At 49.5% G+C, this 18,499-nt stretch overlaps 1 protein-coding gene across 1 annotated transcript in view; it reads left to right on the forward strand.

Annotated features, from left to right (window-relative positions):
- PDIA5 (protein disulfide isomerase family A member 5) overlaps window positions 1–18,499 on the forward strand; it is an 89,570-nt gene that overhangs the window by 54,160 nt on the left and 16,911 nt on the right. The window contains exons 9-11 of the mRNA XM_021692449.2: window positions 2,422–2,513; window positions 2,607–2,678; window positions 8,808–8,944. Coding sequence (XP_021548124.1) covers window positions 2,422–2,513; window positions 2,607–2,678; window positions 8,808–8,944 — 301 coding nt within the window. The remainder of the gene's footprint in view (window positions 1–2,421; window positions 2,514–2,606; window positions 2,679–8,807; window positions 8,945–18,499) is intronic.

Below are 18,499 nucleotides of genomic sequence, written 5' to 3' on the forward strand. Positions count from 1 at the left end.
AGAATTCAGCGATTCATTAGTTGCATACAACACCCAGTGCTCATTACATCACATGCCCTCCTTAATGTCCATCACCCAGTTACCCCTTCCCCCCCAACCTCCTCTCCAACAACCCTCAGTTTGTTTCCTAGAGTTAAGAGTCTCTTATGGTTTGTCTCCCTCTCTGATTTCATATTGTTTTATTTTTCCCTCCCTTCCCCTTTGTTTCTTAAATTCCACATATGAGTGAGATCATATGATAATTGTCTTTCTCTGATTGACTTATTTCACTCAGCATTATACCCACGTCATTGCAAATGGCAAGATTTCTTTTTTTTGATGGCTAATATTCCATTGTATATATATATATACACCACATCTTCTTTATCCATTCATCTGCCAGTGGACATCTGGGCTCTTTCCATAGTTTGGCTACTGTGGTCATTAACGGCTAACATATTTTGAGAGTTGTAGATACTTTGAGTGTTGTAGATCCTTTATCTGTACGATCTCTCAGTAATCACAAGAGGTGGCTGCCGAGGAGGAAACTGAGGCACACAGGCAACTGACTTGTTCAAGGAAGTGCATCTACTGAGTAGGGAGGACCCAAACGCAACATCCTGACGCCCACACTTGAGCCTCCTGGCCGCCGTGGTATATTGCCATCTGCAGGGTGCCTTAGACGGCAAGCAGTCCAGCTTCCTCCCTGCGCAGCGGTCTCAGACTCTCCCATTCCTGGGAGAATAAAAAACCTAGACCCTAGGAAGTACACAATTAAGAGTTTTATAAGAAAGAAGAATTCGAAAATGAGTTAGGGTCCGTACGGTCTTTGGGTGTGGCGTTAGATGCTAGCCCGCATTCCGTGGAATTGAAAGGTTTTGTGCGGGGAAGTGATGTAATGAAAGAGGAGGATGTGGAAGATTAATCTCATGGTGGACGTGTGCAGACACTAGGGAGAGCAATTAGAATTAAAAAAGAACTTTAAAGTAGACAATTATTACTGGAACAGGCTGCTGAATCAGTCTGGGGAAATGAGCAGAATGGCCTTTAGAGGGTCCCAGGGCTTCTAGTAAGTTCTATTTCAGGCTTATTCTCCCCGTGTTTCTTGCAGCATCCCACAGATGAGCTAGGGGGAAAAAATCAGTGATTTAGTAAGCATTTATTGTGTGCCACTGTATGCCAGGCATTGTGCTAGATAGCTAAGACAGTTGGAAAGACATGTTTAGATGCCTTTAGGATGGGGCTGCCAGAGGTACAGGTGGCTTCCGTCACCAGGAGGATTTGGTAGGAAATCAAGAACTTGACAATTATTGAGCACCAGTTTGGTGCTGAGTCCTCTGACATGGGTCATCTCCTTCAGTTCTCTTGAGAGCCTTATGATTGTTTTCATCATCCACGTCTCCCACACAAGGATCCTCAGTGAGGGTGAGTGACTTGCCCAAGGTCACATGATTCCTAAGTGGATGCAGTCTTTTGAATCAAGTTTGTTGTTCATTGAGACTACTGTTTTCCTTTTTCTCTTCCTATGTTTCCATATATATTGTTCAGCACAATCGGCTTCCCGGGTTTCTTCTCTCTGCTTCTGTGACTGCTCCTGGCTTTTGAACTTCCTTTCCTCTCCCCTCCATGCTGCCCTCCTTTGAGGAGCAGTCTTCCTGTGTCTGGCCACTCTGACTTCTTTCTCTTTGGGTTGTTCTTAGTATTTAGTAACACAGCTACTAAAATTCTCCTTTCCCACTTAGGGGTGTTGGATATGGGGGCCCCTGCAACCAGAACAAGTTCAGACTTCAGAGGTGGTCCAGTCAGGCTGTAGGTAATGGTTACAAACAGGAGGAGAGAAGCGAGGGATCTAGCAGTCTGGAGGAAAGAGAGGCAGGCAGGTGGATTGTCATGAGAGCCACACTCTCTCCTTGGCCACATAGGAGCTGTGAGTTCTGAAAACGTTGCACACAAAGCCGAGGTGGACAGACGGAGGCAGGCCACAAGGATGTTGTGGAATGGCTGAATGGTGACTCAGCAACTTAGAAGAAGAGTACAACCTTCGTTGACGTGGGCAGGGAGAAAGCATATTATGCATACTTGGGTGGCAGTAGCCCCACTCCAGGACCTGTTTGAACTTGGTAGCAAGGCCAGGTGTCTTTCTCAGCCCTCAGAACTTTGTTTTTGCACTGGGGTGGCTCCCCTGTGCAGGGCAAGTAGAAGGAGCCCCTCTACAGAGGGCCAGCACCTGGCCCAGACCCTGCATCTTCCAGAGCTCTGGGCTGTCATTCCCAGCTGGGTTAGTTTGCCTTGCTCCCCCGCTGCCCAGGGATGCACATCAGTCTGTGAGGCTCTGTCCCCTTCATCGGTTTCTGGTGGGACAGATGGATGGGCTGTGTTTAGACAAGGTGGGGCTGTCTGTGGGGCAAAGTGTGAATAGGCCTGTTCTCCCTTTGCTGCTAGGTGCTAGCTGGGATGAACGTCTACCCCTCGGAATTTGAGAACATCAAGGAGGAGTATAATGTGCGAGGCTACCCCACCATCTGCTATTTCGAGTAAGTCCCCTGCTTCCCTTCCGATGCTCACTCCCCTCCCTGATGGCATTTGGATCCCTGGCTGAGCCCACGTTGTCTGTCCACATTTCACAGGAAAGGACGATTTCTGTTCCAGTATGACAACTATGGGTCCACAGCTGAGGACATTGTGGAATGGCTGAAGAAGTAAGTGGGACGGTTGCCTCGGGGGTGTATGCCTAGAGGGAGGGGCCTTAGCTAGACCCCGGGGTAGCCCCTGGTCTCGGGGCTGTGGCTGGGGGCGGGGAAGAGAACCAGGAAGGGAAAGGTCCCGTTGTGCTGCCCAAACGGTGGTTTCTGGGTTGCTTCTAGGTGAGGGTGGGGTCTTTGTGGGTTTAGGATATGAGAATCGGGAGGATTTGGTATGACTCTGGCCATGGTGACTGCCTTTCAAATAGTTCTTTTCCCCTTACTATCTATCTGATGGATAGGGGTATTTCTCATCTAGGATGTCAGTTTTGAGAGAGGCTTCACTGCAGGTCTTTCTGAAAATTGGATTGTCAGTTGAACACTTACTTCAAATACAACATGTATGAGGTGCTGTGAAGCTCCTAAGAAATACTCTGATAACCTTAGATTTGCAGAGTGCTTTACCATTCACGTGCACTCCCCACAGATGCTGTTTCATGGCAACCTTGTGATCCCTGTTTGTAATGTGATTAGATCCTCGTAATCCAGAGTATCCCTTATCTGGACCCCCCACCGTGCTAGGCGTGTGACTGGCATGACCTTGACGGGTGTGTTGGATGGGGAGTCTGTCTCCCCCACCATGGGAGCTGGGGAGAGGCCACCTCTCCTGGCAGCCTCCTCGAGCCATCCCAGCCAAGCACTTACCCTGCTTGCTTTGAGCTCTGCCTGTCGTCAGTTTGGCACATACCAGTCACTGCCATTGTGCGGCTCTTTGTGCATCATTCTTGGAATAATACCAGCTAACATTTTTTGGGCTCTACTTCATGGCCGACCCTATTCTAAAGACTATATGGATTCTCATGTAATCCTCCGAACAGCCCGGAAGGGAAGACATTATTCTCGGCCTTATTTAATGAATAAGGTAGCAGAGCACAGTGATAAGGAGCTTACCCAGGCTCCTGCAGTCGATAGGTAGCATGGCCAGGCTTGCCCTGGGCAGCTCCCCGGAGTTCTGCTTGGAGCCGCCTACCCCTTCCCCAGGTGCTGGCACGGTGGTTATTCATTGACATCGTTACCTAAGGGGCACAAGGTGAAAGAAGTAGTTATCCAAAGATACGGAGGTTGAAAATGTGTATTTTCAGAATGAGAAGGAGGATGAATTTTGTACCCCCCCCCCCAACAAACAAAGAAACAAACTGTCAGATTCTAAAGGTTGAAACTCCCAGTCTTCTGTTCTGTGGGTCCCTGGCTGATAAGATAAGATACAACGGTAACACCATGTGTGCACGGCATCTTTTGTTTCTCGGGAAGCATTGTCCTATCTCTGTTCTCATCGATTCCCTCATTGCCCGCCCCTGCCCCCCATTCTCATGTATTCATTGTTTTAACCTGGGCCTTCACTCCCGTTTTCCTTTTTCATTTGATAGTAAGCATATCCTCTGCTCCAGCCAGACACATCTTACTCTGCTTCGGGAGAAGGTTTCAACAAATAGCAATCTAATTTGTGACCAGAACATAAAATCTGTCTGCCTCCCTCCCCCTTCTCTAACCTTTTCTGGTTTCAAAATACACTCATATCTTTTTGGAAGGAAAAGGTTTAGTTTTTGGTTTTTTTATTGAAGTGTTGAGAATTGCTTGCTAACCCTACACAAGAGGAGCATGTCAGTGGAGTTTGTGAGAGAGGTGATTATCTCCCCACTGGGGCCTGGCACTCTGTCCCCCACCCCCTCCTCTCTGCCCGCTGCCACCCCAGCTCCTCCACTAGACTCTGCTCTGGGCAGAGACCTGGAGGCAGCCCTGGGCTGGCGTCCCCCCCCCTTCCTTTTCCCACCTTTCCTTTTCTCCCTCTCCTCACCCCATGTGGGGAGGAAACCTTGTTAGCAGTTTCTGGTTCAGTCCCGGTCTGCAGGCTGAGAAGGTTGGTGGGGTGACTCCAGGGAGGGGGGTACGCAGCATCTGGGTCTCCCTGGGCAGCCCTGTCCAGCTGTCTGACCACTGGTGATCACTGTCAGGGGCACTCGTGGCGGCAGCTCTTCCGAAGGCATAACTGTAGCCCGCAGCACAGCAAGGGTAGTGAGACCACCTCCTGAAGGACCGCCAGTGAATCCCCTCATCTTGCACCCCAGCAAGAGCCAGTGATGTCGCTGTGCTGGCGGCTGGCTTAATTTAAAAAAAAATATTTTTTGATTTCAAGGCTCTTCAAGTGAGATATGTTATTATAGAAAAACTTAAAAATATATTTAAACAAAAGGAAAAGCCCTTCCTTCTTCCCCACCCAAAGATAATGTGTTGTAATATTTTGGTGAATTTCCTTCTAGTTCTCCCCCCCCCCCCCCCCCCCGCCCCACGTGTACCCAGCTCTTTGTGTGGTTTTTCCCTGTGACAGGTGTTTTAAGTCTTTACCGGTCTTATCCCACATCCTGGTGGTTGGCAGTGTTCCCACCTTTCCTGCTTCCTGGCACCTCTTCCCTGGGCCTTCCCGTTGGCTGCTCAGGGCTTATGTTTGGCCAGGTGTAGAAGAATGAGCGTGGATCCGGCCTTCCTAACTCTCTGGATGACTTTCAGAAGCCCAGGAGAGAGGAATCCAGATCTCGTGGCCCCCCCCCCCCCATGAGTGACTGGCCACTGGGCACTGGGTGAGGCCAGGTGGAGACTTTGGGGTCTGAGTGTGCAAGGACTCTGGGGTAGGTGCGTTGATCGTGGCAGGTGTGCCCCCTTGTGCTCCCACTGGCTCCGTTTCTCAGTCTTCTCTGCAGGTTTCATGCTGCTGAGTTGGGCTTGGCACCTAGAGGTTGTATGCACGGTAGTCTATTGTTTCTGCCTGTGTGTTTTTATTTCAACCAGAAGTGAACTGAGAGCAATCACAAAGTTTTCTTGACTTGCAATGCTTATTGCATCTTATCTACGGCATGGGCACCAACCTCAGATACGTGTCTGATTTATGTGAACTTCCCAGTCTGGAGAGCCCAGTAAATTGGAGTCATAGGATTGGAAGGGAATAGAAACATCAGTGAATCTGTCTCTAGCAGTTTGCCTTGTAATGTTTGCATTACCTCTAGAACAGATGCAGTTACCTCAGTCCCACTCAGACACCTCGGAGAACAAGGCCTTGACTCATGTTAGGGTCACCTACTCCTGTTTGAACCATTTCTGGATTTCAGTCATAAATGATCTCTAGGAACATTTGGGTAGTACTTTATACGTTTATAAAGTATCTTACTCCAGAGCATTATCTGTCTAGATATAGCTGAGAGGTAAAGAAAGGCCTCCAAATACACTGTCTAGTAGATGTTTGAAGTCAAATTGGTTGCCTAAGCCCTAGAGCTGATAAGTGGAGGAAATGGGGCTCAAACCCAGCTCTTCTGACTCCCAGCATGGCTCTCTTTCCCTCTCATCTGTTGTAGATAGAAGGTTCTTCCTTCCCGTGACTGAAGTTTCCTTCTCTGGAGCTTCCACTTGTTGGCATTGCTTCTCTACTTCAGAGCCACAGAAAATAAATGTTCGTTTCTCTTCCTGATGCAGTCTGAAATGTTTGAAGATAGCTGTTGTGTTGCCCACGTCTTGTCTTCTCCAGGTTAAACACCTCCAGTGCCTTCAACCATTCTTCTCTCATTCCATCATTCAGAAAGTGTTTACCGGATGTGTTCTGCGCATTAGGTGCAGGAGGGATCAGAGGGAGCCCCGGTCTTCGAGGAGCCCGATGGTAAAAGGCATAAGTCAGGAATAGTGTTTGGCTTCAGACTTCTACTCAATCCTTCTCTTTGCAGTGAGCCCTTGTGCCACTATGCCCAGCTTTTCAATCCTCTCCAGAAAGTAAACAGTTGTCTGCTGGGTGGGAGAGGGGTGTTCACCTGGCTGGTAGTCTGAGGGCCAGGATCTGAGGGCCTTAGCTGCTCAGGCTTTTGGTATATGCCCTGTTTCCAGCCTCTGCCATGGCCCTGCTTCCAGGGGTGGTGCCTTGAGGTCCTTCAGAGCCTTCACCTTTGCTCCTGGTGTGGCTGTCGGGCCCCCGGCCCCTGTCCGCATCCTGCACCTCAGGCCTCTGCCCTCTGTTTTGCTCGGTCGCTTTCCTAGCTTCTAAAATTGCACTGACCTCTTTTCCTTTCTTCACATTGTCTTTCCTGTTCTTTTTGCTCCTGTGGGTTCTTATGTTTTTTAAGCCTTGTTCTGTTATTTTAGTGGTTTTAGAGGGTGTTCTCTGTGTTTAACTAGAAGTTTCTCAGGCACTTTCCTGTGTTTGTACTGCAGCTAAGCCGTGGCTTCTCCATTCTGTGCTCTCATAGGATGTTTAAAAGTTATTTTAACTTCTGAATAGATTCCATTCATTTAATTAAAATAATTTTTTAAAAGATACTTGAAAATTATACATTGAAAAGTCTTGCTCCCACTGGTTTCCTTCATCCTGTTCTACCTCCTACCCTCTAGAGGCAACGACTTTGATTAGTTTCTTTACGCAGATGCAAGCAAATATGGATTACTATTTTTTATCTCTCCTTCCTTTATGCAAAAATTAGTACATTGTGGCCTGTTCTGTGTGTCCCAGTGGTCTATCCACGTCAGTGCATCGAGAGCTTTTTTTGTTCTTCCTTATCGTGCTCAGCCCCCGTTGTGTGGATGGACTGCAGTTTATGTAACCATTTCCTACCAATGAACACTAGGTTGTTTCTAGTCTTTGGCATGGCAGATCATCTGCAGCGAATGCTTCAAACATACATAGTTTCGCACGTGTGCATTTGTACTGGCAAGATAAGTTCCCTGAAGTGGAATTGGTGGTGTTTGGAGCCCAAGTGTGGGAGCCTCAGTCTCCTGGTGTTGGTCTGGGACCATTGTCTGGCTAATGACTCATCCCAAAGCATGATTTTGCCACCAGCGCCATCTGACATTGGATGTACATGGGCTGGAAATGGTTTGCCCTCTTCCCACTGCTTCCCTCTGCTTGGGCCCAGGGGGCCCTGCTGAGGCCACCAGCAGGGAGGGCTTCTGAAGGTGACATTGAACCCGGACTCTCCATGGGGTGGGGGTGGCAGATCCCATTGCGTCGGCCATATTCTCTCTCATGATTTCTAGCCCTGGCTTCCGGCACTGTACACTTTTTTTCTACTGTAGGCTCTCAAAGGCAAGAAACAATGGTTGTCTTTTCACATTTGTCATCCTAAAGGGTTTTATCAGAGCGGCAGTTAAGGGGCTCTGGCAAAGGTGCTCGTGGCGGCCAAGCAGCTGGGGTTCATGTCACCAGCAGTCTTGTCCTCTGCTCTGGAGCAGTAGAGGGCCCCTGCGAGCCTCACCCTGGAGCCTCCCCCTGGAGCCTCCCCCTGGAGCAGCTGGTGACGCAGATAGCAGCGTGCTGTCATCCCTGGGGGAAGCAGACTCCCCGGAGCTTAGGCAGCAGCTTCCCGAGGTTTTCAGCCAGCAGGTGGGGAGTGGGCATCTGGACTGACCTCCAGGCCCGGCTCCTCCTGATCCAGCTCTCTGCCTCGGGGAGAACTGGAGAGCTTTGTTCCTGGTCTCTAGAAAGGATAGGTAGATGCTGTCAAGGTTAGGGTGCCCCCGGCCCCGCTCTTCCTCCTCATGACCCTCCTCCCACACTGGTCAGCCTTGCAGCACCCATGTGGCAGGCCCCTTCCCCCGCCCAGATTTGGTCTTTCTCAGACACTCGGCCTCTCTTTCCTCCTAACCACTGCGCATACGCCTGCCCCCCCGAACTGCCGTCCCAACTGGTCTTTCCTCTCCCCACTCTCTGCCCTTGCCCATGGGGGAGCTACTAAACACAACAGTGAGCTTCGCCAAAGGTCATTCTTTGTTGATGCTATTTATTCCTGCCAGTTTGCTGAAAGTTAGAAAGAGCCTGAGACACTGTCAAACCCCCAGATTCCTGGGAGGAAGGGGATTTCTTGAGCTGCCTGGGGAGCTGTAGCTAAAGCCACTGTTTGTGAGAAGACATTCGGTTAAGCACCTCTGGGGCTCTGTGGGGACGGCGAGGTGGGCAGGGCCAGATCGCTCACCCCCTGCTCCTCTACTGAGGGGTTTCCGGTGAGCCCCGGCAGCAGGCCACACGAGCCATGGGGGCTCTGGCCAGGGGGCTGGATTTCGTAAGGGCTGCCCCAGCCCCGGGCTTGCTCTGAGCTCTGCCTGTTTTTGGTCTTCCAGTCCGCAGCCGCCACAGCCCCAGGTCCCCGAGACTCCCTGGGCAGATGAGGGCGGCTCCGTTTATCACCTGACCGACGAAGACTTTGACCAGTTTGTGAAGGAACACTCCTCTGTCCTCGTCATGTTCCACGCCCCATGTGAGTGGAACCTTGCTCCTCCTGCCACATCCTTTCCTCCCTGAGCCTAGGGTGGGCACTGCTCTGGGATGCGAGTCCAGTGAGCACTTGCCTGTCGGACGCCTCTTCATGCCGGGACACCCTGGTGCCAGGCGAGGTCCCCGCCCTTATGGAAGGGCCCACCCTGCGTCACCATCAGGGCAGCACCGATGTCCTGCTCGGGTCACAGGGCCCCTAAGCTCAACCTGGTGGACCTGAGTGCCTTCCTCTCTAGTCAGCACGAATCGGGAAATGCAAACGAATTTCCCAGAATTGGAGGACTTAGGACTGGAAGGGCCCTTAGATACCAGCTAGAACAGTAATCACCCCTAATCTAGGTGGGGAAATTGAGGCCCCCAACAGGGCCTGTATCTTGCCCAGCAGCTGAGAGGGTACAGTGAGGCCAAGGCCAGAGCCTCAGCTCCCCCAGCATCTAGAATGCCTTCCTTCTGCTTCAACCTGAGAGTTTCATAGCCTGAAGCAGCCACAGTGGATCAGGGAAGGGAAATGTGTGAATGCTGTAAAAGGCGTCTGCAATAATGGCTGGAAGGCCTGTAGCTCAGGAATTTCCTAGGCCAGTGTCCTCCCCATTCCCATGGAGAATGGAAAATTGATTGTAATTTGTTTCCAAGAGGGAGAAGGTTGCTCCTAGGAAGGTGAACAAGGGGATGACAGCCCGGGGATGCAGAGTTCCTGGGAAAGGAGGGCCCATCCCCATGGGTGAACAAGGTGGGTCCTCAGCACCCTGGGACAGGTGCATATGTGGGCTGGGGCGGGGGGGCTCTTCTCTGAGCTTCTTGCCAGCTCTTTGGCCCAGTGATGGTAGGGACGAGATTGTGAAGAAGAAAAACAGGCAAGAGATAACTGTTTTGTGGAGCAGTGCCATAACCATCCAGTCCATGGAGGTACATTGAGCGAGGAGAATGTCATATTCATCGTTGCAGTGGTAGGAGGGGTCTTTATGCTAACAGCTGTGTATCACCCTGTGGTGATACAGTGGCTCTCCGCAGGGTCAGCTCCTGTCATGTTCCCCATAGCGCCGCTAGGCCAGGATGACAAGCCCCGTTTTACAGATAAGGAGACCGTCTCACAGAAATGGCCCGAATTGTTCACTGCTCTGTAAGTGCAGTACTGCTGACCCCCTGGTCTGCCAGCGCCCCCCGCCCCCCGCCTCGGGGTATCACACGGGTTTGGTTAGTCGGGAGCTATTCATAAGCGGATCGCTCACTGCTAGGGATTTCCCCAGCTCCTTCTTTCTGAGAATTGCCAAATTCTTGAGAGAATCCAAAGGAAAACTCTTCCTATGACCCTTCTTCTGAATTTCTAGAAAACTGACAAAACACCCCCAAAAGCTAAGTTTCAAAGAGCCTCCTGATAAAGGGCAATGATGGGGCCCTAGGAGCACTTCACCCCCAGCCCTGCCCGGGCCTTAGTGAGCATGTCGCGTGTCCACCTGGCTGACATGTGCTCTCCCGGCCCGTCTTAGGGCTGCTGGTGGAAGCCAGGCCAGCGGGAAGTTGCGTTGCATGTACAGTTGGGGTCAGCCCGCCTGCATCCCTGTCCCAGCAGTGCAAGCAGGTACTGGCTGGCTGTTTACACTTCCTCCCTGGGAACGTCACCCCTTGCAGCCTGACACAGTGCAGAGTGGTTTGAGCAGTGGTTTGTGGTTGATGCATCTCAATGTGCTGAGTGTATATCCCCTGTGACGAATCTGGTACATTATCCAAAAACAATACGTTTGTCTGTGTTCTTTCTTGTAGTCTTAGGTTGTGAGCAACCCATTGTAGGAGCTGATGCTTGCAGGGTCTGGGGCCTGGAGCTTGTCCGTAGTGTCCCTCCCTTTCCCTTCCCTCATAACTCCTGCTCTTCCCTCCCTGAACCAGAAGGATCTTGTTCATCACTTCCCTCCTCCCCCACCCCTGCCCCACTCTGTGGGCATGGAGTAAGGGCTTAATGGATGAGAAACAAACCAATGAAGTTGTTTAGAGCTAAGTTAGAGAAAGAGAACTAGGAACCAGATAGCAGCTTTTGTTTTCCCCATCGGTCATTGTTATTAATAAATATTTTGAAAGCCACCTCGCTCCATGCAGAGCCCTCTCGAGGGGGCTCTGATTTCAAACTTAGCAAACGGAGACGTCTGAGGCTTCCGCTGGTGGGTGTCTGCTTGTAAGGAACCCTGCATTCTCTGATGAGGTGCCTGCCAGCCCCCTCACTGTGCATGTGTGTGTGTGTGTGTGTGTGTGTGTGTGCGCGCGCGCGCGCACATGTGTGTGGGCTTATTTCTGCTCGACTGACAGTGACAGGGATCAGGGCAAAAGCATGCAGTGAAGCTTCCTGTTAAAGCTCCCATTGAGTCATCTCTCTACACAGTCCCTCTGTATCCAGGAGCATGGTCTGTCACCTGGGAAGGGATGGACTGCCTGTGGTTTTTGAGAGAATTCGGAACCCAGGAGGGGACAGCTGGGAGCAGAGAGCTCTTGGCTGCCTCCCTGTGCAGCTCATGCTAGAGTGCTCCAGAGAACCCACAGTGTTTGTGAAACCACTTGTGTGGTGTTTGAGTGACCCAAACGTCAGGAGGCCAGAGGCTGGCAGTGCTGTTCCTAGGTTTCCCAAGTGCATAAAAGGTGAATTCTGGAAATCACAGCAATATGACAGGTTTCCATCCCAAACCAAACAGGGAGAGTTTTAGAAACAGACCATATTGGAGACTTAGAAAAACAAGTTGGGATCTATCAACAGAGAAGACCATAGTTTCTATGAAGGATGAAGGATCCCTGGATGTACTTGGTTTGTTTCTTGTGCAGATTAGATTACTGGGTTGATGAATTAGCATGTCTTTGTTTTATCAAAAGCGAGTCTCTGCTTTCCTGACTGTGATGGGGGAAAAGGGGCGGGATGGGGCCAGCCTGACTGGAGCACCCTCTTGGTGCTGAATGACTATGAGTCCAGCTTGGGTCAGTCTGGAGGGTGGTACTTGTTTTTTATTCAGCACTTTTGTTAAAACTCTAAAAAACAAGGCATACTTCTAAATCTGCAAAGGTTAGAGCTGGAAAAAGGATAGCTAGCTAAAATATCGAACAATTGCATTTAAGGTTTTTGAAGATGCCAACAGACTGAAATAGTAAGGCTCAAACTGAAAAGCTGAATTTATTTTTATGACTTTCTGGTAATTAAAGAGGAATGCATGTACATTTTATAAAGGGATAATATGGGAAAATATAGAGAAGAAAATTCACATTTGTGATACTGACTCCCAGAGAGAGCCACAGTCCCTCTTTACACTGTTATTTCTATGCACAGAGTATATGCTCAATGTCTGTTCCTTCCCGGGTTCTGCTGTGAAAGGCCAGGAAGAAAAAGGGTCTTCATCTTTCCACCTGACTGGTGCCTGCCCCGGGGTGGGTGCTTCCTGGCATGTGTAGGTTCCAGAGGCAAATTACTTGGTTCTGTGCCTAGAACTTTCATCGGGTGCCTCTGGAGCTACACTCCTGGGTTCTTGGCAGGAAAGGCACCCGTGCCCCTCATTGTTGCATATCCTCCACTGTCTGGTGGTCTGCTTCTTTATCCTCTTTTCCAGCTTTCCTGCCACTTCCTTCCCACCTCAGCCTCATCACCTTCTCTCGCTTCCCCTTCACTTCTAGCTGGAGTGGATTAGAAACCTCACACAGATCCTTCTGCATCCTCTACATCTGATACCTGAGTCATCACTGAGCAAATAAGCACAAGGCCAGCACACGGTGGGCCCCTCCACGTGCATGAGCTCCAGTCCTGGCCCATGAGCAATGGGCTCTGAGAGGAGGGTGTGCACTGCACGGGGCAAGGACAGAGCCTGGGCCTCAGTAGAGCCCTGGGGGCAGCCCTCCATCGCTCAGCACTTCCACCTTTGTCATCCGTCTGGCCGCCAGTGCGGGGCCTGGCATGGGTGTGGAGGCTGCAGCACCAGGCCCAGCTCTGTGGTCCCCCGGAGGACAAACATAGTGTCCACAAAGGGTGTGGCAGCAGGACACGGACTCCTGCCGCTCCAAGGGGCCTTTTGTTTCTTTCTGCAGCGTCCTGAAGGAAAAAAGTCAGACGATACGTTGTCATTCATCTTCTTGTCACTGTGTGCTTTGCTGCAAGAACACCCACCTGCTCCTCCTTCTCCATGTACCTCCATGAGGCCAGGGGAGGACACAGTGCTGTAATAACACTGTCTGAGAGTGCATCACTCCCGTGGGGATGGCAGAAAAAACATGGGGGCTCCCAGGGAGGGTATCCCTGAGGAGCAGCTTGTCTCTCCCATGCACCCCTGCCCCATCCACCCCCTTTCCTTGCCAATAGGCCCAGATGTTTTCTTTCTTTCTTTCTTTTTTTTTAAGGTTTTATTTATTTGAGAGAGAGAGAGCACAAGCAGGGGAAGGGCAGAGGGAGAGGGAGAAGCCGACTCCTCATTGAACAGGGAGCCCAATGTGGAGCTCGATCCCAGGACCCCAAGATCATGACCTGAGCCGAAGGCAGATGCTCAACTGACTGAGCCACCCAAGTGCCCCCCAAATGTTTTCTTAGAAGTGTGTGCTGGAGGCTGCTGGGCCTGGCCTGCCTTCCAGGAACTGGGCTGTCTCTTTGGATTTGGTGGCAGATCCCTGTCAGACTCCAAATTTTCTGCTTCTTAGTTTCTGTCTTATTCTCAAGTAATATGACCTTGGTGAAAATCTGGAAAGTACAGAGAAGTATAAATGACATTGGGGAAAAAAACTAGCTATAATCCTATTATCCACAAGCAACCATTTTTCACTTGGTTTCTAGTTTCTTCCCCCTTGTTTTTAATTTTTTTTAATTAACATATAGGTAATTGACTTATTTTTCTGACGTGTAGATTTGTGTAACTGTCATGCCATAAAACTCCTTCGTGCTATCACTTTTATTTTTTAATTGCACAAATAAAGTAAGGATAATATTTACAGCATTTTTGTTGCTGGCCATGCGAGGTTCAAGGGAGACATAAGACTGTAGTGCACACAGTGAAAGTCCGGCTCCCCACCCTGTCCCCTGACCAGAGTTGACCATTGCTACCAGTCAGTACATCCTTCTCCTTCTGTGCTTCTACCCAAATAACAGTGTTTTTCTTTTTGTTTTTTATGTAAATAGGATCATTTCCTGTCTTTTTTTTCTGCAGCTTGCTTCTTTTCACTTACCAGTGGGTCTTGAAGATGTTATTGTGTACATGTAGATGTTGGTGTATAAATCTACAGGATCTTTCTAACCATTGAATAGTATTTAATAATTGAGATGGAGATTTTAAATCGTTCCCCGTTGATAGACATTTGCCGCCAACCTTTGGTTATTCAAACAACGCAGTGAACATTTGTAAACCTATGTATTTGGGAACATGTCTAAGTATTTATGACTAACTCCTGAAACTGCAGTCCTGGGCCACTGGATAAGTGTGTTTGAGCTTTGATAGATACTGCCAGCTTCCTTCCAGAAAGGTTCCACCACCCCTGGCGGTGTGTGATAGAGCCCGCACCCCAGCGCTGTGTGACAGGGCCCGCACCCCAGCCGTGTGTGACAGAGCCCGCACCCTGGCCGTGTGTGACAGGGCCCACACCCCGGCGCTGTGTGACAGGGCCTGAATCCTAGCCAGCTGTGGACACTGTCCGCCTCTTATGTTCCTGCCAAACTGGGCAAAAAGGCAGCTTGTCCACAGCTCCCTGGCCTCCAGAGAAATCGAGTGTCCTTTCATGTGCTAGTCAGCCTTCTGTATTTTTTCTGTGAACCACCTATTCCTATCCTTTGCCCATTTTTCTACTGGGTTGTCTTTTTCTCCTTGAGCTGGTACTCTGTACTTATAGGTAGTAATCTTCATCTGTTTCTGTGTTCCAGATGTTCTCTTTGTAGCCTGTGGCCAGCTTTAACTTTCTTTATGGTGCCTTTCATGCACAAAAGCTTTGCATTTTGTGTGGCCAGATACTAAGTAGAATATTTATGGGGCACTTACTATGAATTAGGCATTCCTTCTAAGCACTTTCCATATACTAACTCATTTAATATTCACAACAAATCTTATGAGGTAGATATCATGATTATCTCCAGTTTACAGGTTAGGAAAGAAAGGCACCAAAAGGTCGAGAAACTGGCCAAAGGTCACTAAGCCAAAAAGGTGGTGCCAGGTTTAAAACCTGCACGCCTGAGCCTTCTGTAAGCCTGCCTTTCCCCACCCCGACTTCTGCAATTCATGCTTGCTTGGGAAATCCATCCCTCGGATGTAAAACGAGTGCTCTGTATTTTGTTATAATATGTTTGTTTTTTTCATCTCATTCTTTAATTCATCTGGATTCTTCATTCCATTGTGCCAGATGGGAGGAAAGATTTCATTTTATTTCTCTAAGTCTTTTTTTTCCATCCATGTTTTTCCTTTACATTTTTCTTAAGATTATCTTGTATTTTCTTATGTTATTAAAAATGCTTTTCTGTACGTGCTTTTTGTGGTCACATAATATTCCATTGTATAATGGCACCATAAATTACTTAACCAGCACCATAATGTTGAAGGTTCGAGTTGTTTACCGTATTTCTGCATTATAAATCACACTGCAGAAACAGTTTTATGCATAAATATTTGTCCACACGTCAGATTATTTCCTTAGGATAGAAGCCTGGACGAAAAAATTTAAAAGCTTGTTATCTACATTTTCCACTAATATAAAGGAAGGGAAAAAAAAAACCCACTCTCTTTTTGCACAAGAAGAGGGCCATGTGATGGATGGAGGCATCCATCAGTGTGTGAGTCTGCCCCAGGGTATCTGTGAGTGTCTACGAGACAGCTTTGTTGTGTAGACAGCTGGAAGCCTCGAAAGAGCCCTGAGGTCTCTGGGGGGCTCATCACAATGTTAAAACATAAGTGTTTCTGCTAGCATCTGTAGGAGCCCCACTTGCCTCACATGCCCTCAGCCGTGTTCCAGGCAAGGTAGCAGGAATATGGATAGGAAAATCCAGGCTCCTATAGAGTCTCAGCTTCAAGGGAACTTTCCAGATTAATCTTGGTCCCCTGGAAAACTCTGGTTCCAGGATCCAGGAAAGTCTCCATAGCTGGTCTGTAATAAAATCATAGGTGTAATTAAAGTTAATGTAATCCAGAGGAATCGGAAAGCTTGGGGTTGACGGGAGGCGAACATTCCCATAGCCGGGAAGGAGTGTGCTCGAAGGGTTGACATGGAGCCTCTGTGCCAGGTCATGAAAATCAGCGTATGCGCACTTACACAGATGATAAAAACCCAACAAGGAAGTTTGGCACTAAAACTTAATGGCCTATCAAATCACAATCAGGACATTAAAATGCAGTGGGCTGGAGTCCTGCTCCTGCGTTATAACCTCTTCTAGCTGTCCCGCAGCCCACGCCGCCAGGACATCCTGAAGGCCAGGCCCAGGGTTCTGGGACTGGGGTCAAGGCAGGCACTACCCATGACCCACGGGTCTCCAGAAGAGGTGGGTACCAGCAAAGGAGATGTTTGCTTGGCCAGACCTCTCTCCTCTTTGGGGCCTGGCCAGTCTCCTTGTCATAAACTCTCTTTACAGAAGTTTATTGCTTAGCCTTCCTATCTTGTTCAGGGAGCAGAGGGAATTGATGCTAGAAGCAAAAGCCAAGACCACTTTAGGGTATGAATGAGAGGCTGTAGAACAACATCCATAGATGTTGGGGATTTCCAGAGATGTATTCCAGACCTTGTAAGGAGCAGGAGAAGTGTATAAATGGTGGTGGGGAGGTGAGGATACATGCATAGCGACTGGCTTGGCTGCTAGTGATGCTAGATAGAGGTGTTTAGTCAAACTAGCAACTATTCAGGTACACGCATGACTCTTGCCCCCAAAGAATTTAGTCCAGTTAAACCTTTTGTGCTCAGCTGTAAACCTGAACAATATACCATGAAGTTAATTCATCCAAAAAGTATGTGGACTCATCCTCAGTACCAGGGATGTGATGGTGAGCTAGACAGACAGCCAAGCCTGTAAGGAGCTTACACTCCAGTTGGGAGGGACAGGTTCAAATAAGCAGATTACCCCAACTGTTTTGAGTACGGTTGAGAAAATAAACCAGATACTGGAAGAGAGCACGATGTGTGAGGCTCCTTTGGGTCAGATGGTCAGAGGATTTCTCTGTGGAAATTTGAGCTAAAGCCTGAATGATGTGAAGTGGTCAGCCATGCACAGACCTGGGGGAAAGATTGTGTTCCAGGTAACTGCACGTGAAGAGCCCTGAGGTAGAAATGAGCTTGGTCTGATAGAACAGAAAGAAGGCCACGGGCTGCTGAGTGGAGCACAGGTAGGAGCGTCAGATGGTGTGCGGCTTATGGCCATGGTAGAATTTGGCTTTTAATCTACCTGTGATGGGAAGCCCTTGCAGAATTTTAACCGAGGGAGTTTGATCTGATTTATGGCTTTGAAAAGATGTCCTGGCTGCTCTTAAATATCAGAAGACAGCAATAGAACAGTCACAAGGCAGTCCAAAATTAAATGCCATGGAAACGTATGAATAAGAAGTACTTTGTGAGTAGAAGAAGAGTGGATGTTTGGGTGGGAACGAATGGATGACTCGAAGCAGGGGCTGGAGCTTGGTAGGCACCGTGTGGAGATGCCTGGTCCATCGGGGCCGCTGCTGTGGTGAGAGGAGCGGGGGCTGGTGGACAGGAGAACTTTGGAGAAAAGGTGGGCTCGTGTGGACACAGTGATGGGAACTCCAGCCAGAAGATCCAGCTTAATCCCGTATTGGGGCCCCAGGTTTATCACTTCAGCTCCCGGAGCCACCATTTCTGGCTCTGACGAGCTTTGTCTTGTCTGTCTCATTGGGCTGCCAAAGAAAGTGTGTGGAAGCCCAGTACAGAGGGCAAATACTTTCTTTATTTGAAGGAGAGCCCTGGGAGACAGGGTTGGAAGTTCAGGAGAGAGGCGTGAGTGCAGGCTCAAGAGTCTGGACGTCTCCTGGCATATCTTCTACCTCTCCCTCCTCTGTCTGTGACAGACCCTTCCTCCCAGTGAGCCAGTTCTCAGGCTCAGAGTCCATCTCAGGCCCACCAGTCAGAGAAGCTGGCCGGTGATATGGAGTCAATTTACCGCCTCTCAGGGCAGTGGCATCAAAGGGCCAGAACCTCACAAAGGTTTGAAAGTGAATTTTCTCATCTTCAGGGCTCCTGCAATATTGACAGGGATATTTTGGAAAGAAATGGTGGTTTTCTGTCAGTGGCAATGTCTGGCTTTTCTTCTCCTTCCCCCACCCCCACTCCATCCCACTCCATCCCACGGCCCACCTTGACCGTGGGCCCTGCTGGCACTGGCCTGACCGCAGCATTCATATCCTGTTTAGGGGAGAGGGTGGTCAGGGGTGCATTGCCCTGCCTCTCCTGCCTTCTTTGGAGGCCAGTTGGAGCCTTGAGCCCAGGTCCTTCTAGGCCTGCCCTGGTGTTCTCCCTTCTGCCTCCTGGGCTGAGTGGGTCTGACTCAGACCACTCACTTCCTCCTCTGCAGGGCAGGCTGAATTCTTGGGTGACAGAGCAGTATCAGGAG

The sequence above is a fragment of the Neomonachus schauinslandi genome, chromosome 1, assembly GCF_002201575.2.
Source record: "Neomonachus schauinslandi chromosome 1, ASM220157v2, whole genome shotgun sequence".
Taxonomy (NCBI): Eukaryota; Metazoa; Chordata; class Mammalia; order Carnivora; family Phocidae; genus Neomonachus; species Neomonachus schauinslandi.